Source organism: Myxine glutinosa, unplaced genomic scaffold, assembly GCF_964187855.1.
Source record: "Myxine glutinosa unplaced genomic scaffold, kmMyxGlut1.1 SCAFFOLD_943, whole genome shotgun sequence".
Lineage (NCBI taxonomy): Eukaryota > Metazoa > Chordata > Myxini > Myxiniformes > Myxinidae > Myxine > Myxine glutinosa.
The window spans coordinates 52,224-75,204 of record NW_027617038.1 but is presented as its reverse complement, the minus strand read 5'-3'; the positions used below and the strand labels follow the sequence as shown (position 1 = coordinate 75,204).

Sequence of the window (22,981 nt, the reverse complement as noted above, 5' to 3'; positions counted from 1 at the left end):
GGCCGGAGAGGCTCGGTAGAAGACAGAAAGACCACCTACCTGCCTGCGGTGAGTGAGTGAAAGGCCCTCAGAGATAGCTTCATCGCGGGAGATTCCAATAATTCTGAAAGCTTTGGTTTCGACAGCGTGAAGCCGAGCTAGGTGTGAGGCAGGAGCACCGGCCCATAGGGGAGAACAGTATTCCATTGAGCTGCGGATGAAAGCCTTGTATGTGGTGAGGAGCTCAGGTGTGCCGAGGAAGGACTTCGCATGACGGAGGATGCCCAGTCGGCGACTGGCTTTGGAGGCCAGCTTGGAAATGTGGTTTTCCCAAGAAAGATCATGGCAGATAGTGAGACCCAAAATCTTGAGCGACAGAACTTCTTGGAGAGGATTGTTGAGAAAGTAGATGGGAGGGTTGTCCAGTCGATCTTTTCGGAGAGACATAGTAAGAGTGTGAGATTTGTCAGGATTGAAAGACATGTTCCACTTGTTTGACCAGTCTGTGATTTTGTCCAGGTCTTCAGAGAGTGAGGAGGCAGCAGACTGCCGATCTGAGGGAAGAGGAATGGAGCGGCAGAGAGTGGAGTCATCAGCAAAGAGATAGAGAGGATTTTCGAGAGAGTCAGAGAGATCATTGATGAAGACCAGAAAAAGCACGGGGCCCAGAACACTGCCTTGGGGAACTCCAGCCTGAACAGGAAGAGAAGATGAGAGAAACCCATTCAGGGCCACACGTTGACGATGACTAGAGAGGAAGTCCGCCAGCCATGCGTGGAGATTTCCATGGATACCAAAGGAGGAGAGTTTGGTGAGCAGAGCGGGGTGCCAGACCGTGTCGAAGGCACGTGATATGTCGAGGGAGACAGCTCTAATTTCCTGTTTGGCATTGAGGACCTCCATCCATTGTTGAGACAGCAGAAGCAGCATGTCCAGAGTAGAGTGACCTGGTCTGAAACCAAATTGATGATCAGAGATCAAGCCATTGGAGAAGAGGAAAGATTTCATATCCGAAGTAATGATGGATTCCATGACTTTGCTGATAATTGGGAGAAGGCTGATTGGTCTGTAGTTGCTAGGATCTGTTTTTGCACCTTTTTTGTGCAAAGCGGTGATGTTGGCTGATTTCCAAGCAGATGGCAGTTGACCTTGAGCAAAAGAGAGGGTGAAGAGAACAGAGAGAGGGTGAGATAGAGCAGCAGAGCAGGATTTTAGGACCCGTGGGCTGATGCCGTCGGGTCCAGTTGCAGAATCAGAGTCGAGGGTTGACAGAAACTTTTCCACCTTGTCAGGAGGAAAGGACACGGAGTCCAGGAGCAGCAGGGTACGACTGGGTATGGTGGATACAGAGAGGGATGGGTTTGGGACACAAGATTTAGAGGCAAACACAGAGTTGAGGCATTCAGCTTTTTCACGTGCGGAGTCAGCTGTGTAGCCGTTTGAGGTAAGGGAGGGGATGGAGGGGGAACAAACACCAGAAACGGATTTGACCAGACGCCACCAGGATTTGGAAGAGGGAGACAGATAAGAGAGTTCGATCTTGAGAACGGAGAGATATTGTTTCCTGGCTCTCCTGAGGGTGGACACACACTTGTTTCGGGCTTTGTGAAAGGAAATGAGATTTCCTTCCGTTGGATTTGCTTTCCAGGAGACGAAGGCAAGTTGTTTCTGGGCAACAGCCTCACCACAAGATTCCGTGTACCATGGACGGGAGGAAGGGTATGACAACTGAAGACGAGATGGGATAAATCTGTGCATGAGAGAGAGCAATTTACTTTGGAAGAATTCCCAGGATGAGTTGATGTCAGAGGTGGTAGAGATGGGAGACCAGTCCAGATGATTGATGGCTGCTTGAAGACCGTGCCAGTTGGCCTGAGTGAAATGCCAGACTCGTCGACGCTGAGCAGGCTCCCTGAGGATGGTCAGAGAGATGTCCACTTTAACAAGGACATGATCAGATGATCCGATCGGAGCAGAAGAAGAGCAGCAGACATTTTCAGGGAAGTTAGTCATAACCAAGTCCAGAAGAGAAGATGTTCCGTTGACTGAGATCCGGGTCGGGAAATTGACAGATTGTGTCAGTCCCAGTGAGTCGCAGAAGTCCTTTGCTGAGGAGCCATGGCTGGTGAGAGAGGTACCCACACCCAGCCAACTGGCATGATGACAGTTGAAATCACCACATATGAGGAAGAGAGAGTTGGGATGAGTAGATAGAAGTTGGTCCATATCATCAGACAGCGAGATGTGGATGGAGTCATCACTGTTTGGTGGACGGTACAACACACATATGAACAAGAGGTGGGAGCGAAGGGGAAGCCGTAGCCATAGGTATTCCTGGGGGTGAGGTGGAGAGAGTGCAGTGCAGGGCGAGTGAGGAAGAGAGTTTTTGATAAAGATAGCAACCCCGCCTCCAGGACGAGGCTCAGGTCTATCATACCGGAGGAGGGAGTAGCCCGGGAGAGATACTATGGAATCAGAGACATCATAAAGGAGGAAAGTTTCTGTTAAGCAGATCACGTCTGGTTTGACAGAAGCAACCTGTATGGAGAGATCAGTTAAGTTTGAACGAAGGCCCCGGATGTTTGAGGTCCATACCGTTAATGAAGAGGAAGGGGGAGCATCAGATACGGAACAGGGGGGAGGAGGGGTAGGGTAAGATGTGGAAGAGGTGGAAGAGGTAGGGAGAGCTGTTGAAGGTGTGTCAGAGATTTCAGAATAGCTCGGAGAAAGGGAAGGATGGGGCGGACAAAAGGTTTGATGGTGATTGGGTGAGCCACAATGAGGTGTTATTTGAGGAGGGGGAAGAGCGAGGCAGAAGGTTGGGGGAGATGGAGGTGAGAGTTTGAAGTGGGAAGAAGCGGGGAGGACGCTTTGAGGAGGGGGAGTGAGAGGGGGGAAATTGAGAAGCAATGAGGGTGGGGAGATTTGAAGGGGAGGGGTGAGGGGGGAGTTTGGGAGGGAAGGGACAAGGGGAGGGATTTGAAAGGGATGGGATATGGGGGAGATTTGGAGGGGAGGGGTGAGGCAGGAGTCTAGGAGGGGAGGGGCGAGGGGGCGTCTTGGCGGGGAGGGGTGATGGGGAAGATTTGGAGGGGAGGGGTGATGGGGAAGATTTGGAGGGGAGGGGTTATGGGGAAGATTTGGAGGGGAGGGGTGAGATTGGATTTTTGAAAGTGTACGATTTATGGGAAACGAACATTTATTGCAAAATGAGTTTCTTGTGACCTTCGAGTTAAAAATACGTTTAAGGACGCTGGATGGAGGATGGAGTGCAGGAGAGTTTAGGGAATGTAGAAAAAAGGCACTATAGGAGATGGATTTTTTTTGGGGATGAATTGATTTGGTGAGCAAGTCGAAAGCAGCCTTTTAAAGAAGAAGAAGAAAAAGGGGTTATAAAATATGACGGAATACATAACTTGAGGGGAAAGTGTAAACATTGAAGGTTAATGAGTGAAAAAACTATCTGGGGAAATGGGGGAGAAACACGTGGTCGAAGAACGAACGAACGAATAAGAATGAATAAACGAATGATTACAGAGAAGGAAATGTTTAGTTTTTTTTTTTTTTTTGTTTTTTTTTCGAGTTGAGATTTACACAAGGAAGTAGGCTATGGGTGAAAAGACTGGGAATACAGAGAACGAAAGTTATTGGATCACAAAACGACGGACCGCTGAGAGAAAAACAAAGCCTCAAGGTTGTACAGTGCACACTGTACAAGGCCTCAAGACACGACACGAATTAACACGATTTTCAATACAGGTATGAAAGATTTGCACCGAAAAATCTTCGTCGGGACACAATATACGTACAACACCATAAATAAATACAGTTTTAACGAAAATACAAATGGGAACAATCACTTAACTTCGATTTCAAATCGTTCGCGACGCGGCAAAGGCCTTGCTTGCGACACGGCAAACAGACGATCAATTTATGAAAGATAAACACCGAGAAACAACCAAAGTTGCACACAATAACTTCACACACCGAAAGATAAATACAGTTTCGACAAAATACAATTGTGAACAGACTTAACTTCGAAAAACGTGGAGACCGTGTGGAGCTTCGAAAATCCCTCCCACCGTCCGATGACGATTTTCGTTGAAGATAACGAGGTTGGTCTTAACGTATTTTAATTACAAATTAGAGGTTCATTAGATTGTGAATCAAAGAACGACGGGTGAAACAAACTCCTATTGAACTCTTTCACAATTGTTTTATGCAAACTTCCGCATCCGGTCGATGGCGGCCACCATTGAGTGATTTCATTCTAGAAATATTTTTGCAAATGCTCGACTCTCATTGGGTCCGGTGTTTGGTGACGCGTTTCGTTGAAGATAACCAGGCCCGTGCGGGCCGATGTTGGTCTTAAAGTATTTTTTGCCACTATTTTACCCATCACGATGGCATCAGTAGGTTAGGTAGTTGATAGTAGGTCGGTGTAGGTACCGTACCTGGTAAGACTTGGTAAAAGAGAAGAGCAGACAGTCCTCCCCAATACCTGCATACAATAAATGTCACAAGAAGCTTAAGGAAGTAACTATATGATGTGCTAGCTTAAGGCCTATTTTAAGAAATTTTAACTGGGCTCCGGGCACGGCGGCTTCCTCCACCAGAAGAAGTTAGCTTGCAGTAAGATCAATGCCGACAGATCAGCCGATAGCGCCGTTTCAACGGCAATGTGTGACTGTCGTTAATCAAACCGAGCTTTCTTTTTTTATGTAAACCGCTTATACCGTATTTCTGGCCGTGAAAAACTATCCCCTGCGGCCGCGATATTTCTAAAAAATAATTCTTCGTTAATTTTAGAATATTTGACGCCGTTTTCACCCTCCGAAACGCGTAATAAGTTTTTTTGAAATAATTTTTGAAATGCTCGAATCTCATTGGTTCTGGTGTTTGGTGACGATTTTCGTTGAAGATAACGAGGTTGGTCTTAACGTATTTTAATTACAAATTAAAGGTTCATTAGATTGTGAATCAAAGAAGGACAGGTGAAACAAACTCCTATTGAACTTTTTCGCAATTGTTTTATGCAAACTTCCGCATCCGGTCGATGGCGGCCTCCATTGCGTGATTTGGTTTTAGAAATATTTTTTCAAATGCTCGAATCTCATTGGTTCCGGTGTTTGGTGACGCTTTTCGTTGAAGATAACCAGGCCCGTGCGAGCCGAGGTTGGTCTTAAAGTATTTTAATAATACATTAGAGGTGCATAAGAATGTGAATCAAACAAAGACGGGTGAAAGAAACTCCTATTGAACGTTTTCAATTTGTTATGCATACTTCCGCATCCACAAGATGGCGGCCTCCATTGCGCTTCGGAATTCTCAAGCCAAGTGTTACGTGGTCCCCTCGGTGAATACCTGGTCTCGGTGACCCCCGGACCGTGAGAGGAACTCCGCCAGCAAGCTGTATTATATATGCGCTTTCGCCACGCAATCCATATGAATTTCACCCAGGAGACAACTGAAGTTCAAGGATATATTTCCAATGGTAATGATACCATACAATTTCAATGACACAACCACGGAGATTTTCCCCGAGCAATCAACAATACACAATCATCACCAATTCCCAATTCACAATCAATTCCCTAGGATTAAGATGGCCATCTTATACATGTGTGTCCCGGTGAGTACTCACGACACCCTTTTGGTCTCGGTCCCGCACAATGTCTCTGGGCCCCTCCTGACCAAGATGATGGTCGCCGTCGCCGCACTCGGGCGGTTGAACGAACCCCGGGTGGACGTGTTTCCACCGGGCAGGTATCGTACCAGGCACCGTGGCTGCAGCCCCTCGTGGCCACGCGAAGCGGATACGGTAGAGCAAGCCAAACCCCACGCCGCTTGCAAGGCGCGTTAGGCCCCAACGTGCAACCCGCACGCGTCTGTTTGGACGGTGCCGCGAACGATGCCAGACGCGGGGTCGATGCACGGCCCCACGTCAACTTGACGTCTCCACCGGGCAGGTACACGTCCCGGTACTTCCTCTCGCCAGACAGGCTTCGGAACGCTGCTTTTTCACGCAGCGCAAGGTCGATCCCACCTTTTGTCGGAGCGGGGCGAGGAAGAATAATACTCGTCCTTTTTTCCTCGTGTCTTTTTCTCTTCCGTTTCCGGTCACTTCCGTTTCCGGCCACTTGTTCAGAAGGGCTCCTGACCCTCCAATCACAACAACCCTTAATATACTACACACGGATAAGCAAAGACCTGAATGGTAATTCACATACATTCACATAAATATGTAACACTCCCCCCCTTCAAGAAAGAAAGTTTGAACCCAGCGAAAACTTTCTTTGCCGGCCAATTTGGAGAAACAAACCAGATAACTCAACCCTCCCCCCCCCCCCCCCCCCCCCCAGATTAACTCAATCTGGACAAAGCGTCCGCCACGACATTGTCCCGGCCCCGTACATGTTCAATTTCCAAGTTGAACCCCTGCAAAGCCAAACTCCATCTCATCAACCTCTGATTTTTATTTTTCATTCTTTGAATGAAGGTTAAGGGGTTGTGATCCGTAAAGACCTTTATGGGAAAGGACGTGATTCCTAAATACACCTCATAATGTTGAAGCCCTAGCAGGAGAGCCAGGGTCTCTTTCTCCACGGTGGCATAATTTGCTTGATGTTTATTGAACTTTTTGGAGTAGTAGCACACGGGGTGGTCCACCCCATCCTCATCTTCCTGTAACAAGACCGCTCCAGCCCCCACATCACTTGCATCTACGGCCAACTTGAAAGGTGCCTGAAAGTCCGGAGCGGTTAGGACCGGAGAGCTCATTAGTATCGCTTTGACATGGGCAAAGGCCGCCTGACATTTGCCATCCCAAACGAATGGGGTCTCCTTTCTCAACAAACTCGTTAAAGGGGCTACCACATCCGAAAAATTCTTACAGAACCGCCGGTACCACCCCGCCATACCTAAGAATCTCATCAGCTCTTTCTTCCCCTTTGGGACTTGGAAGCGATCGATAGCTTCTACCTTGGCGGTCACTGGTTGTACTTGACCCTGCCCTACTACATGGCCGAGGAACACTACCTGTGCTCTTACAAATTCACTCTTGGCTAAGTTGATGGTCAGACCTGCCTCGGACATCGTCTGAAAAAATGCATGGATTTGCTTAATGTGGTCTTCCATGGTCATGGTGTGGATGATTACATCATCCAGATATGCCTCCACCCCCTCCAGGTCTGCAATGAGCCTATTAATCAGTCGTTGAAATGTAGCCGGCCCGTTCTTCAACCCAAAAGGGAGGACCTTGTACTGATATAACCCATTCGGAGTGACCAAAGCTGAGATTTCTTTGGCTCTATCGGTAAGAGGGATCTGCCAATACCCTTTCAGCAAGTCAAATTTGGTAACAAATTTAGCTGGGCCTATTCGATCAATACAGTCGTCAATCCTCGGGAGCGGATAGGAGTCGGTCTTGGTCACTGCATTCACCCGTTTTAAATCTGTACAACACCGGAAGCTGCCATCGGGTTTCGGAACCAACACACATGGGGAGCTCCATTCACTGTTGCTTGGTTCGATGATGTCATTGTCCAACATATATTGCATCTCCTTCCGAAGGTACTCCATCTTCACCGGGTTCATCCGATAGGGGTGTTGTTTCACTGGAGTGGCCTCCCCCACCTCGATATCATGATATACTAAGTCCGTACGACCAGGTACATCTGTGAACAAATGTTTAAATTCGAACATTAGGCTGGACAGTTGTCCTTGCTGTTCCCTTGTTAAATGACCTAACTTCTCATCCAAATGATTCAACACTTCGGTGTTCGTCAATTTGGGGCAGGCCTGGTCATCCAAGTTATCAAACTTCACACCGGCGTTTCCGTCCATTGTCACCGGTACGACCGGTGAGACAGGAACTACGTCTTCCACCGGTTCCCTCTCATGATATTTCTTCAGTCGGTTGACATGACACAACTGTCGCTTTTTTCGTCGGTCGGGAGTGGTCACCACGTAGTCTGTCTCATTCACCCTCTCCTCCACTGCATAAGGACCGAAATATCTAGCCTGGAGGGGCTGACCTGGAACGGGCAGCAATACTAGCACCCGGTCCTGAGGACTGAAATTCCTTATCTGCGAGGTCTTGTCATGTCTCTCCTTCATTTTCCCCTGGGCCCTTCTCAAGTTCCGTCGTGCCACCTCACACGCCTTTGCCAATCGGTTTTTTACTGTGGACACATACTCCACCATCGGTGTCCGGGACTCCTGTAGTAACCACTGTTCTTTCACCAATTTCAACGGTCCCCGCACTGCGTGTCCAAACACCAGTTCAAACGGACTGAATCCCAAGGAATCCTGCACGGACTCCCTTGCCGCAAACAACAATAGGGGTATCCCTTCATCCCAATCCTTGGCACATTCAAAACAATACGTTCGGATCATATTCTTTAAAGTCTGGTGAAACCTTTCCAGGGCCCCTTGGCTCTCGGGATGGTAGGCGCTGGATCTTACTTGTTCCACCCCCAACAGGTGTACCACTTGCTGGAACAGTGTGGACATGAAATTGGACCCCTGATCCGATTGAATGATCTTAGGTAGACCAACTCAAGTGAAAAATTTAATCAAGGCCTTTGCAATAACTGCCGCCGTTATTTTCCTCAGAGGCACTGCCTCGGGGAACCTGGTGGACGCGCACATGATGGGCAGTAAGTATAGATGTCCGGCTTTGGTTTTGGGTAAAGGGCCCACACAGTCCACAATGACTCGGCTGAATGGCTCTTCAAAAGCTGGAATTGGCTTTAACGGGGCGGGTGGGATTTTTTGATTCGGCTTTCCCACCAGCTGACAAGAATGGCAGGACTTGCAGAACTCCGCCACATCCCGTCGCAGTCCCGGCCAGAAAAAATGTACTAATATCCTGTCACAGGTCTTGTTCACTCCCAGGTGCCCGGCCCAAGGGGTCTCATGTGCCAAACTCAAGATCTCCTTCCGGTACAGCGGTGGCACCACAATCTGATAGTGAACTTTCCACTCATCGTCTGCGGGCACCTCCGGGGGCCTCCATTTCCTCATTAGGGTTTCCCCCTTCATGAAATACCCCACAGGTATCTTCGTAGCCTCTTCTTCCGTAACGGCTTTCTCAATTAACCTCTGGATCTCCGAGTCTTCGTGTTGTTCTTCCACTAGTCTCCTTCGGACCAGCGCGGTTTGCTCCACTTCGTTCTCCGCGGTCTCCGACGGACACTCCACGTCCCCTTGCGTTCCAGACGCTACCATTTCTCGAAATTCCTGGGAATCCCTCCCCTGGTTATTTCCCTTTTCCGAGTTGTCTTCCCGTACCTCTAAGGGTTCCAACTCCCCCTCTCTTTCTTCCTCCTTCTCTTCCGCGTGCTTTCTACCCATAGCCCGAGTCACTGCACAGGATGGAAAGATACCCGGAATCTCCATCTCTAACCGAGTGGTGTTATTTTCCTTACTGGGCTTGTCCACCATTATTGGATTACCCGAAACTCGCCCCCCGGCCAAATCATTCCCGATAATAAAAGAGATTCCCTCCACAGGAAGGGTGGCTTGTAAGCCTACGGTGACCGGCCCGGATACCAACTCAGAACTCAACTGGATGACATGAAGCGGAGCTTTAACATAGCCCCCGACCCCCTGTAAAAGCACACTAACCCCAGTTGCCGTCTTCTCCGACAATGGCAAAATGCCCCCCAGCATCAACGATTGGTGGGCTCCTGTGTCCCTCAATACCCTAACTGGCTTCTGGTTACTCGGGTCGCCATCCAGCGACACGAACCCCTCTGAAATGAAATGTTTGTAGCCCTCCTGAACAAGGTTCTCCCGGGACGCCGTACCTTTGACAGGGGAATCTTCCCCCAGCTCTGCTCTCCAAGAATGATTTCTCACACTTGCCAGTGCATTCGGAGTCGCACTAGACTGATTCCGTTCCGGGTTCTCCCTTTTTCGGAGGTAACATTGGGACATCAAGTGTCCAGTTTTATGGCAAAAAGCACAAGTAGGCCCGGGGGAGAACCTCGGGGTCGGCCTGGAGCCCCCCGAAAAATAAGTTTGTCTTGGGCCCGTAGCCCTCGGATTTCTAACCGTTGGGGTATCATAGTTGTCCCCATAATCATCTCGAGGCCGCCGCCATGTAAGGTCGTTCTCCGCACCGGGTGTTCCATAACTCCCCTGCTGAAGTCTAGGCGAGGAGTTAGGTTTGTGGACGCCTATTCGGTGGGTTAAGGCATAATCATCTGCCATGGTGGCTGCGTCCCACAACTTTGGTACTTTCTTTTCCTGCAGGTACACTTTGATGTCCTCGTGGACACACTGCTGGAATTCCTCCACCAGGATCAAGTCCCGCAATGTTTCGAAGTCTTTCCCGACTCCTTTTGACTCACACCACCGATCAAACATGTTTTCTTTCACTCTGGCAAACTCCACATGGGTCTCACTCTCCCTCTTCCTGGCATTCCTGAATTTTTGCCTGTAAGCTTCCGGAACCAACTCATAGGCCTTGAGGATGTGCTTCTTCAGTACCTCATAATCTGCACATTGGTCCATTGGTAGCGCCGAATAAATTTCCTGAGCTTTCCCCACCAGCACACTTTGCACGAGTATGGTCCAGGCCTCCTCCGGCCAGTTTAATTGTCGAGCCACTTTCTCAAAGTGTGGGAAAAATTTCGCGACTTCCTTTTCACTGAACGGTGGAACCAGCCTCACATGTCTGCCCACATCCCAGGTTTTCTGGTTAGGTGTCGACCCCGTCAGCAAGGGTGGTGCCTCTCCCCGTTCTCTCATTAACTCCAGCTCCTTGAATTTGATTTCTTGCTGAAGCTCCATGTCACGTTCCTTTAATTCCCTTTCCGCTTTTCTCTCCTCTGCTTCGAGGTCCCTTGCAGCTCTCCTTTCCTCTGCTTGTTCCTTTTCTCTTCTTTCCTGGAGTTCTCTTTCCACTCTCCTTTCCTCGGTTCTTTCTTGTGCTGTTTTCTCTTCCAACCTTTCCTGGAGTTCTCGTTCCACTCTCCTTTCCTCTGCTTGTTTCTCTTCCCTCCTCTCTTCTGCTTTCCTTTCTTCTTCTGCTCTTTCCTTTTCTGCTTTCCTTTCTTCTTCTGCTCTTTCCTTTTCTGCTTTCCTTTCTTCTTCTGCTCTTTCCTTTTCTGCTTTCCTTTCTTCTTCTTTAATCCGTTCCTGGCTCCGTAATTGCAACTCCAGTTTCCGGAGCTCAACGTCTTCTGGTTCTTCGGGTAGCCACTCCCAGGCTAACTCGTCCCATGTTCCTAATCCCACCATAGATTGTATCACCGTGGCCTGCAACTCTGCCTTCCTCAAATTAGTTCGGACCTCCAAGTTAAAATGTTTGGCCAATTTCAAGAGGTCCGACTTTAGCAACGCTCGGAACTGTGCCTCACTCGGGGTTACCCCAAAGTTCTGTGCCACAAACGCCATGGTGCCTATCGTTAACACCTGTTAACCTTCACCCAAGACTTTACCCCAATTTCTCAAAAAAAAAAATTACCAATTAATAATTAATTAATAAATTTTAATTAATAAAAAAATTATTATTTTATTATTTTATACAATTTTAAATCCCGGACGTAGACCCAATTGCGAAACCGCAAATCGTAATTTGGACGAGCCCCCAATTCTGTTACGTGGTCCCCTCGGTGAATACCTGGTCTCGGTGACCCCCGGACCGTGAGAGGAACTCCGCCAGCAAGCTGTATTATATATGCGCTTTCGCCACGCAATCCATATGAATTTCACCCAGGAGACAACTGAAGTTCAAGGATATATTTCCAATGGTAATGATACCATACAATTTCAATGACACAACCACGGAGATTTTCCCCGAGCAATCAACAATACACAATCATCACCAATTCCCAATTCACAATCAATTCCCTAGGATTAAGATGGCCATCTTATACATGTGTGTCCCGGTGAGTACTCACGACACCCTTTTGGTCTCGGTCCCGCACAATGTCTCTGGGCCCCTCCTGACCAAGATGATGGTCGCCGTCGCCGCACTCGGGCGGTTGAACGAACCCCGGGTGGACGTGTTTCCACCGGGCAGGTATCGTACCAGGCACCGTGGCTGCAGCCCCTCGTGGCCACGCGAAGCGGATACGGTAGAGCAAGCCAAACCCCACGCCGCTTGCAAGGCGCGTTAGGCCCCAACGTGCGACCCGCACGCGTCTGTTTGGACGGTGCCGCGAACGATGCCAGACGCGGGGTCGATGCACGGCCCCACGTCAACTTGACGTCTCCACCGGGCAGGTACACGTCCCGGTACTTCCTCTCGCCAGACAGGCTTCGGAACGCCGCTTTTTCACGCAGCGCAAGGTCGATCCCACCTTTTGTCGGAGCGGGGCGAGGAAGAATAATACTCGTCCTTTTTTCCTCGTGTCTTTTTCTCTTCCATTTCCGGTCACTTCCGTTTCCGGCCACTTGTTCAGAAGGGCTCCTGACCCTCCAATCACAACAACCGTTAATATACTACACACGGATAAGCAAAGACCTGAATGGTAATTCACATACATTCACATAAATATGTAACACAAGGCATAATCTGGTTTTCGACATAATACGTACGCGTTTATTGACAACACCGGCTTCGCCGGCTACTAGTACTGACTGCAAAGCCGCAATGAGCCGGCGAAGCCAAAGCCTCTTGCCACTATTTTACCCATCACTATGGCATCAGTAGGTTAGGTAGTTGGTAGTAGGTAGGTGTAGCAGGTACCGTACCTGGTAAGACTTGGTAAAAGAGAAGAGCAGACAGTCCTCCCCAATGGCAATACCTGCATACAATAAATGTCACAAGAAGCTTAAGGAAGTAACTATACGATGTGCTAGCTTAAGGCCTATTTTTAGAAATTTTAACTGGGCTGAACATACTTTTTCACAGTATGTGTGTAGTCTTCTAACTTCAGGTGCCAGGGCTGGTTCTCTGACTCTCCCTCCAGGCACTGCGGCTTCCTCCACCAGAAGAAGTTAGCTTGCAGTGATTAATTAGGTGAATTCCATCTCAACTTCGGATATTTCCGGTCGTGAAAAACTATCCGTATTTCTAAACTAAATATGTAAACCGCTTATACCATATTTCTGGCCGTGAAAAACTATCCCATACGGCCGCGAGATTTCTAAAAAATAATTCTTCGTCATGTTAGAATATTTGATGCCGTTTTCACCCTCCGAAATGCGTAATAATATTTTTTCAAATGCTCGAATCTCATTGGTTCTGGTGTTTGATGACGATTTTCGTTGAAGATAACGAGGTTGGTCTTAACGTATTTTAATTACTAATTAGAGGTTTCATTAGATTGTGAATCAAAGAACGACGGGTGAAACAAACTCCTATTGAACTTTTTCGCAATTGTTTTATGCAAACTTCCGCATCCGGTCGATGGCGGCCACCATTGAGTGATTTCATTTTAGAAATATTTTTGCAAATGCTCGACTCTCATTGGGTCCGGTGTTTGGTGACGCGTTTTGTTGAAGATAACCAGGCCCGTGCGACCCGAGGTTGGTCTTAAATTATTTTATTAATACATTGGAGGTGCATAAGATTGTGAATCAAACGATGACGGGTGAAAGAAACTCCTAATGAACGTTTTAAATTTGTTATGCATACTTCCGCATCCGCAAGATGGCTGCCTCCACTGCGCTTCGGATTCTCGAGCCAAGGCATAATCAGGTTTTCAACATAATACATACTCGTTCATTGACAACACCGGCTTCGCCGGCTATAAACTACTAGTACCCGACTGCAAAGCCGCAATGAGCCGGCAAAGCCAAAGCCTCTTGCCACTATTTTACCCATCACTATGGCATCAGTAGGTTAGGTAGTTGGTAGTAGGTAGGTGTAGTAGGTACCGTCGGTGTATTAGGTGTAGTAGGTGTTAAACTATAACGGGACTCGGTAGAGCGCACACCTCCACCAGGTTGAACGGTTTACGTTTTGTATCTCACTGGTGGGTCGGATCTGGATCCGGACCTGAACCAAAATCTAAACTACACGGTGTCCACAAAGTCGCGTGTATCGTCGTTTCCACGGCAAATAGGTCGCCCATGTTTGCCCTCCTCCCCTTAAGGTGGATGGAGGTTTTTTTCACCCCTGTGTGTTTACTTGGCAATTATTTTGTTTTATTTATTTATTTATTTTTGCAAATATGTTTCTCACTTCGGTTTGTTTGTGTTGTGTTGTGACTTGTGTTGTGTTGTGACTTGTGTTGTGTTGTGACTTGTGTTGTGTTGTGACTTGTGTTGTGACTTGTGTTTTGTTTTGTATTGTTTTGTTTGTCTGTCCGCTCACTTATACTTGCCTCCAGGACAGAATATTAAACCGATCTTCGTGAAACTTTACCAAATGGTAAAGTTCGTGGTCCGAAAAAATCCTATATATTTTGGGGTCAAAAGGTCAAAAGGTCAACATATTACATAGGCCAGATTTCAATCACTTTTTTCAAATTTCTAAAATCCTCAATTTTCATCCGATTGACTTGAAATTTGAATAGGATTTGCATATTGGCTAACTGAATTCAACCACCAACTATTTTTGAGATTAGCTTAGGCCAAAAGGTAAACATAGGCCAAAGGTCAACCAATTTTTTCAAATTTCTAAAATCCTCAATTTTCATCCGATTGACTTGAAATTTGAAAAGGATTTTCATATCACCTTACTGAAAGCAATCACCATAGGCCAAAAGAGCAACATAGGGAAAAAGTCAACAACAATTTCAAATTCCTAAAATCCTCAATTTTCATACGATTCACTTGAAATTTGAATGGGATATACACAACAGTTAACTGAATTCAACCACCAACTATTTTTGAGATCAGCATAGGCCAAAAGGTCAACAACAATTTCAAATTCCTAAAATCCTCAATTTTCATCCGATTCACTTGAAATTTGAATGGGATTTTCCTATCAGCTAACTGAATTCAACTACCAACTATTTTTGAGATCAGCATCGGCCAAGAGGTCAATGTAGGCCAAAGGTCAACCACTTTTCTTTGAATTTCTAAAATCCTCAATTTTCATCCAATTGACTTGAAATTTGAAGACGATTTACATATCGGCGAACTGAATTCAACCAACTATTGATGAGATCAACATAGGCCAAAAGGTCCACATAGACCAAAGGTCAACAACAATTTCAAATTTATAAAATCCTCAATTTTCATCCGATTCACTTGAAATTTGAATGGGATTTACATATCAGCAAACTAAATTCAACCACCAACTATTTTTGGGATCACCATAGGTCAAAAGTCAACAACAATTTCAAATTTCTAAAATCCTCAATTTTCATTTGATTCACTTGAAATTTGATTGGGATTTACACATCAGTTAACTGAATTAAACCAACAACTATTTTTGAGATCAGCATAGGCCAAAAGGTCATAATAGGCGAAAGGTCAACCACTTTTTTCAAATTTCTAAATGCCTCAATTTTCATCCGATTGACTTGAAATTTGAATTGGATTTTCATGTCAGCTAACTGAATTCAACCACCAATTATATAAGAGGTCAAAAGGATGCTCTACTGAGTGCCATTCTGCTTTGTTCTCTTTTGCCAAGTGTCGCTCTATGAGTGATTTTTCATCTGTCTGTCTCTTTTTGTCTGTCTCTGTCTGTGAACAAGATAAATCAAAAAGTTGTGGACGGTTTCGGACGAAATTTGGCACAGACCTGCGGATTTCACGGAAACGATCGTTACCGGTAGCGTGTCGGTAGCGTGATAGCAAAAACACGGAACCGAAAGTACGTTTCCCATCGCAGAAAGGCAGTGTAAGGCAAAAAGTATTTACCTTCACATGTGATTTTCAGCTAACTATTTTAGAAGTTGAGTTTTATTTCCAACAAAATTAGGCCGGCAAAGCAGATTTTTTTTTTTTTTTTTTTTTTTTGTATACAAGATCGAGGCTCGTGAAAGAGCTAACATTAATCACACAAAAAGTCAAACCGACACAAAACACGAAAAACAAGGGGAGCGGCAGACAAGATGGGAAGAGAGGGGGAAGGACACAAACACAACATTTGAGAGCAGGGACATCGGGAGGACTTGGGGGGAGGTGGGAGAGGTATAAAACATATGAACACTGCAAGGACTCTGGGGTGAACTACCCACAGCATGTAGTTTCCCACATTCAGGTTCGCGATATGACTTCCGCTTTGACGGACATGCACATCGGTCTAAATCACAGACTTCGTTTTCAAAATGACATCCGTTGCTAAGCGAAAAAACCCCGAAAATGTCGCCTTAAAAACATTACGAAAATGGCCATTCAGCGACGATTTTGAAGCGGAATGAGATGGGGAAGGCTTGGTCACATTGTTTCGCTGCAAAGTATGTGCTACTCATTACACAGACATACGGAAGGAGGCATCGCACCGGGGCATAAGCGGTCCACCACTGACGGCGATTGTAAACTACGTGAACGGCGTGACCTATGTTCACAAGGTAAAGGGAGACACTGACAACCGAACCTACTGCAGTACATTTGTTCCAATCCAGAATTTATTTAACAAATACTTAGGCCTATATCAGTACTGGGTAGGCCTATATTACTTTGCTAAACGCAAATAATTTCAATATTAAAACATAAAGATTGATAACAGTTTATAACAACAATAGTCCATAAATAATAAATAAATCCAATATCATTGACATTTAAAAAATGAACGAAAATTTAATAACATTAATTTATTAATTTTAAAACAGGATAAGCCCATCAAATTGACAGAATTTGCTCTTCTCTGATAATAAACATCAACCTCGATAATGAACATGCGTTAATTACATTGCATACATGTAAATGACAGGATTTATTATTGGAGACTACATTTTTAATTTTGTATTACAAATGTTTTGCTTTACAAATTCTAAAGGGGAAAAAAAATCGTTTCCCATTAGGTTTGGGCACGGAACCGGAATTTTGTTTCCCATCGGTTTCCATAAACTTAAATCACGGAACCGAAAAACGGTTACAGATGAGATCTGAAATCCCCAGGCCTGTGGCAGAGATGTAGCGCATGTAACAAGGACGAAATTATTAGATCTTTGTGAAGATTCGGATTCGGATCCGGCTACTAGAATATTTTAAGTGATTCTTCACCATTGGGAGATGGGGCCAAAAACGATACATAGCAGGATATCTCAAAAAGTTATGGATGGATTTGGCGAAACTTGTTGGACGGGTTGTGCATGTGACGAGGAAGAATCGATTCAATTTTGGTGAAGATCCGGAGCCGGATCCGGCTAGTAGAATTTTAAAGTGATTTTTCACCATTGAGTGATATGATCAACCAGGCGGAGGTATGCTTTCTACTGAGTGCCGTTCTAGTCTATTTGTCTATTTGTTTGTTTGTCTGTCTGTCTGTTTGTTTGTGAACAGGATATCTCAAAAAGTTGTGGATGGATTCGGACTCTGGTAGAAAAGACCATGGTTTAGGATTGTGGACCATCTGAGATGGTGGTGAACAGCAGCTGTCTTGAAGACCTGGAGGGAAGAATGATATTGAAGAGAATGTGGAAGTTGATTCCACAGGTTGGAAAAAGAGGAGGAAAATGAGTGGAGGTGAGCAGTGATCCTGGATTTGGGTAGTTTCACAGAAAGGAAGTTGATGGTGGACCATGTTTGCCCTATATACACCTGGAGAGATGTCGGAGAGACAAAGCACTAAAAGAGCAGAGGGTGCAAGACCAGAAAGGAGGCGGTAGAAGACAGAGACCACCGACATCTGCGATGGCAAAGTGATCGGTCTCAGCTTCATTGCAGGGGATTCCAATAATGTTAAAGCTCTTGTTTACACGCTGTCAAGCTGAGCATGATGTGAGGCAGGGTTGCCAGCTCAGAGGGGAGAGCAGTACTTCATCAAGCTGCAGATGAAGGCTTTGTGGGTGGATAGGAGCTCCGGTGTGCCAAGGAAGGTCTCTGTACGATGGAGGATGCCCAGTCAGCGGTTGGTATCAGATGAGACACCCAGTTTTAACGTCCGTCCGAAAGACTTTGCATTCTGTGATGCAACACACTACCTGTGAAGGGCCAATCCGACAGTTTATAGATTATAGTCCGGGTGGGAATTGAACTCAGATCACACATCTCACAGGCAAGTCACAATCTCTGCCTCTCCCTATCAGACATATTCATCTCATCCTTGCTACCTCAAGTCCCCACCCCTTGGGGCATGAACCGCGGTAAAATCTAAAAAGGATTGTCGCATATTTCATGCGCCCCCCAATGTTGATTGCATATACCATACAACGTTTCATTAAAATGATCCCACAATTGCATTTTTTCGGTATTTGACCACTCCCAGGGGGGCGGGGCCAAAATGGCACTGCTGCTGCAACTTCGTGCCATGTGGTGATCATAACTACCAAGCTTGGTGAATTTCCACACATCCGTTTCGGAGGACATAGCGTGATAGATGGACAGGCAGACAGATGGAGCTGATTACGTTTTTGTTTTTTTCAAAAACGTGGAGATAATTACTTATGTATCTGAAATGGAGAAAACGATGGAGAATTGATAATGACTGTGGATAATACTGATGCAGATGAATTTGCACAAACACGTACTTTCACTTCTGCACTGCAGGCACACTTTGTTGAGGAGCTCAGTCGTACTGGAGTTGAGTACCTCCCGAAGATCGTGACTACCGAGATCCCGGGCAGCGAACGGATGGATTTGTACAAGGAGGGCGGTGTTTTATTTGTCACCAGTCGTATACTGGTAGTGGATTTCCTCACTGACCGTGTTCCTGCCAATCTTGTCACCGGTATGCGTCATTGATACGAGATGAGGCGTCGGATGCAGTGGTTGCACAAATAATTCAGATTTATACTTCCACAACCGTAGAGCCAATTTCCTTAACACCTACATCGTGCATCACATTGACTATCGAGCGATGGTACCAACTTCTATCAAACTGGTAAATAAGAATGCAAGTCCAGCAAGGTAATGTTAGGTACGTAATAATATTTATCTGAGGTTGAGGTTTCTTATGTTATTTCTTTTGACCAGACTCTGGCGTAATGCTTAGATCGTCCGCTCTGAGTCTGGGAGGTCAGTGCTTCGAACACCGGCTGAGTCATACCACAGACTAAAAATGGGATTTGCTTCTTCTTTGCTTGATACTCAGCATTTACAGAGGATAGAACACGGACCAACAACCACAGTGCACAACCATTGCACAAGCTCTATAGGACTCCTGCATTTAAGTTCCTTCTGAAGGAAGTCGTATTTAAATCTCCACATCCATTACGAATCGCACATCAGTTCCTGCCTTTGACTGTGGCTTATTGCATTTAATATACTAGGGCATGCCCGTACTATATATATATCTAAAATTATATCCCCCCCCTCTATTTACATGAAATGGTTTGGTCCAAAGCGAACGGCTTGCGAGTACGGTGACAATCCCCCCCCTCTATTTACATGAAATGGTTTGGTCCAAAGCGAACGGCTTGCGAGTACGGTGACAATCCCCCCCCTCTATTTACATGAAATGGTTTGGTCCAAAGCGAACGGCTTGCGAGTACGGTGACAATCCCCCCCCTCTATTTACATGAAATGGTTTGGTCCAAAGCGAACGGCTTGCGGAGTTTGGTAAAGAAATCGCCATAGCTCGGTAACTACTTGTCCGATTAATATGAAACCTTGAAAAGGCACATCCTCAGGTCCCCAGCAATATACCTGGCAAGTTTCAAGTATATCGGACCCGTGGTTGTCGAGAAACAGCGGTCACAGACAAACATACAAACATACAAACATACAAACATACACACAGAGATTACTGGAATTATAGATAGATTACATTGAATGTAGAATGTTGTGGTATAGAGCTGGGGTCTAGTGATGTAATAGTGTGCAGGCCGCAAGCAGTAGCATATAGCCAGTGTCGCTTTCCATCATATGGCCTCACGATTATATTTTTAAACTTTTACGAGGGGGTTGCGTGACATGTTGCTTGTAAAATGTGCCCGATAAAGTTGGGGATAGGTGCGTTGTGGGGCTGCTGTAACACCCACTGGTCTAAAAGAGAGTTAAACACATCGCAGGCCTAAAGTAACATCCACCGATGGAGGTTGGTGCTCAGAATGCCTTTTCTACTTTTCAGGCATCCTGGTGTACAAGGCACACAAGATAATGGATTCCTGCCTGGAGGCATTCGTTTTGCGGCTTTATCGTCAGAAGAATAAGCAGGGCTTCATTAAGGCCTTCACAGATCAGCCAACTGCATTCACTGTGGGTTTCTGCAAAGTCGAGAGGGTCATGCGATGCTTGTTTGTGCGGAAACTGTACCTGTGGCCGAGGTACGTATGCATGCATTGAGGGCAAAGGCTCTATGCTTCAGACTGGGCCGCCTTTGTGGTCTGTCATTCAATTTATCTAACATCAGTACATGTTAAAGTCCTTTAACCCTCCTTCCTTTGCCCCCTCCCTCTCAGTGTGGTTTTGTTCTTTTGGCTGGAATAATTTTTTGTTTTATCTGTTGTCTGAAATCCTAGATTCCACGCAACAGTTCAAGCATGTCTAGAGCAGCGGCAGGTGGATGTTGTAGAGATCGCTGTCGGTCTAAGCCCAGCAGCACAAGCCATTCAGAGTTGTATCCTCGAAGTTCTGGGTGCTTGTCTCCGTGAGCTTCATCGGCACAATCCCAGCCTTGACCTCGACTCGCTATCTCTTGAGAATGCCATTGGAAATGCATTTGATAAGGTGTGGCAGAAGATGAGAGGCATGACTCAAACTGTTGGTTGAGCAAACTTCCTTGGTATTTTCTGAAGTTAAAAGTTCTCAAATTAAGTATCAAACTCAATTACAGACTATGAAATGATTTGTACTTTGAAGAAAAATGGAGCATAAATGAAGAGTCAGAGGACATCTGAAGCTGGAAGCAATTACCGCTAATTACTTTTCCGGCCTTGCTCCCCCTGCTCTGTCCGTGCTCTGTCCCCCAAATATTCCTGCAGGACGCACAAGATCTGCCAGCAACCCTCTTCTGGTGAAACTGTCAAAATAAAGACTCTCTGCTCACCTTCACTCTTTCATTCCTCTTTTTTTTCTGCCTCTGGAACAAACTCCCTCACTCTCTTCAATCCCACTCTTCCCTCCAGGTCTTTAAAACAGCTGTTCACCACCATCCCCCATCCAAAACCTTTATCTTTTCTACCCCCATTAAAACACCCCAAATCCACCTCTTTCAATCTCCAACTTCTTTGCTGAAATTCCTAGTGGTGTCCATTTGTTTTATACCTTGTACCCCCCCCCCCCCAGCCCTCTCCCTTCCACAGATCTACCGACGTCCTTGTTCTCTAGTATTGTTGTGCTTGTGTGCTTTCCCCTCTCTCCCCTTCTTGTTTTCCGCTCCCTTCATTGGATATTTTATGTGTCCGTGCATGTTTTCGTGTTTAATGTGTTAGCTCTTGCACGAGCCTCGACTCTGTATACCAAAAAAAACAACCTCTGCCACAGGAGGTAGACGGAGCTGATGTTTTCACTCCTGTTTGTCTGTGAGCAGGATATCTCAAAATTTTTATGCACGGATTTGGACTAAACGTGGTGGACATGTTGGGTATGTGACAAGGACTAATTTCTTCGATTTTGGTGAAGATTCGGATCTATCTGGAGTTTTTAAAGTGATTCTTCACCATTGAGAGATAGGGCCGAATAGGATATATAACATGATATTTCAAAACATTATGGACGAGTTGGTTTGGTGACAAGAACAAGCCGATTAGATTTCGGTTCAGGTCCGGATCCAGATCCGGCCCATCAGTGGGATACAAAACATAAACCGTTCAGCCTCGTAGAGGTATGTGAACCAAGTGCCGTTCAATTTTTTTTTTTTTTTTTTTGTGATTATTTCATTTGATCGATATAATTGAAATCCATATATCCAATTTATAATGTATTTCAGACAATAAGACTACAACTTGACCCAGTGTGGCACACATTGGGTGCGAAGAGCCGCTCATTGGTACAGGATCTGAGAGTCTTGCGGACTTTGCTCCTCTGCCTTACCCAGTACGATGCCGTCACTTTCCTGCAGTTGCTCGAGTCTCTGTGGTCCAGTCACAAGGCGTTTGGTCAAAACTCTGGTGTGGGTCATAATATAACACCGACATTTTAACAGTATTCTCTCTCTCTCTCTCTTGTGTGAACTATGCAAACATCTTACTGCATTATTAATTCAATTAGTTGTTGTGGTAAATGTGCCTTGAGTAATTGAGTTTCTATCCTGTTCACTAATTTCAGGCTGGTTGTTCATGGATGCTGCAAACTCGATGTTTGTGCACACGCGTGCTCGTGTGTACGGATATTCGGTTAACAATGATTCAGGGAAGAAGACAGAGGGTAATTCAAACGTTTCATGTTGTTGGAAGATGGATTACCTGAAGTTGTAATGAGACTGCAGTTTAGTATTTTAAATACGGACCATCTATGTATTACATATGCAAAAGGGTGGAATTTTAATCACTGCTTCATTTTTTTCCTTCCTTCCCCTTTTTTCTGTCTTGCCTTGACCTCCTTTCCCTTCCATTCGCACTTCATCCGCATACACTCTCAAACCCTTTTCTCTTTTTATATTTTCAATTTAACCTGTCTTTCCCGTTTTCAGTGTGTACATAATAAATAGATTGCCCCATGCACATTGTGGGTAGAATCCATGACCCAGTTTCCTGAGCAAATTCTCTCTTGTTGCTCAAGTTACATGTTGTTCCTGATTTTGCCTATTATTGTTCACCGCTCCTTTTCTATGCCAGCTACACGCACTGCATAACGTCATTGCCGGGCACCGAAGGGGGTTCGGCAATGACGCACGCTGAAAGGGAGTATTCAATTTTCACTCCGGTTGTTTGTTTGTTTTCTAGTTTTCTTGTTTCATTATTAATTTTCATTATTAATCATTTCTTTATTTTCTTTCTCATCTGGGCAATATCACAGGCACCTTTTGAGCTAGGAAGCTAATATTTGTACATGACAGTGACCAAGTGATGTGGCTACAAAGGATATTTTTGATTTATTGATT

The 22,981-nt window shown here is 45.7% G+C and overlaps 1 protein-coding gene across 2 annotated transcripts in view; it reads left to right on the top strand.

The window, feature by feature from the left end:
- Positions 1-22,981, top strand: part of LOC137435572 (DNA repair endonuclease XPF) — a 44,688-nt gene that overhangs the window by 9,133 nt on the left and 12,574 nt on the right. The window contains exons 2-6 of one of the 2 annotated variants that reach the window (XM_068129472.2): positions 18,547-18,727; positions 20,069-20,264; positions 20,460-20,667; positions 21,869-22,049; positions 22,207-22,305. In XM_068129472.2, coding sequence (XP_067985573.2) covers positions 18,547-18,727; positions 20,069-20,264; positions 20,460-20,667; positions 21,869-22,049; positions 22,207-22,305 — 865 coding nt within the window. The remainder of the gene's footprint in view (positions 1-18,546; positions 18,728-20,068; positions 20,265-20,459; positions 20,668-21,868; positions 22,050-22,206; positions 22,306-22,981) is intronic. The other variant, XM_068129473.2, reaches the window with a different exon arrangement.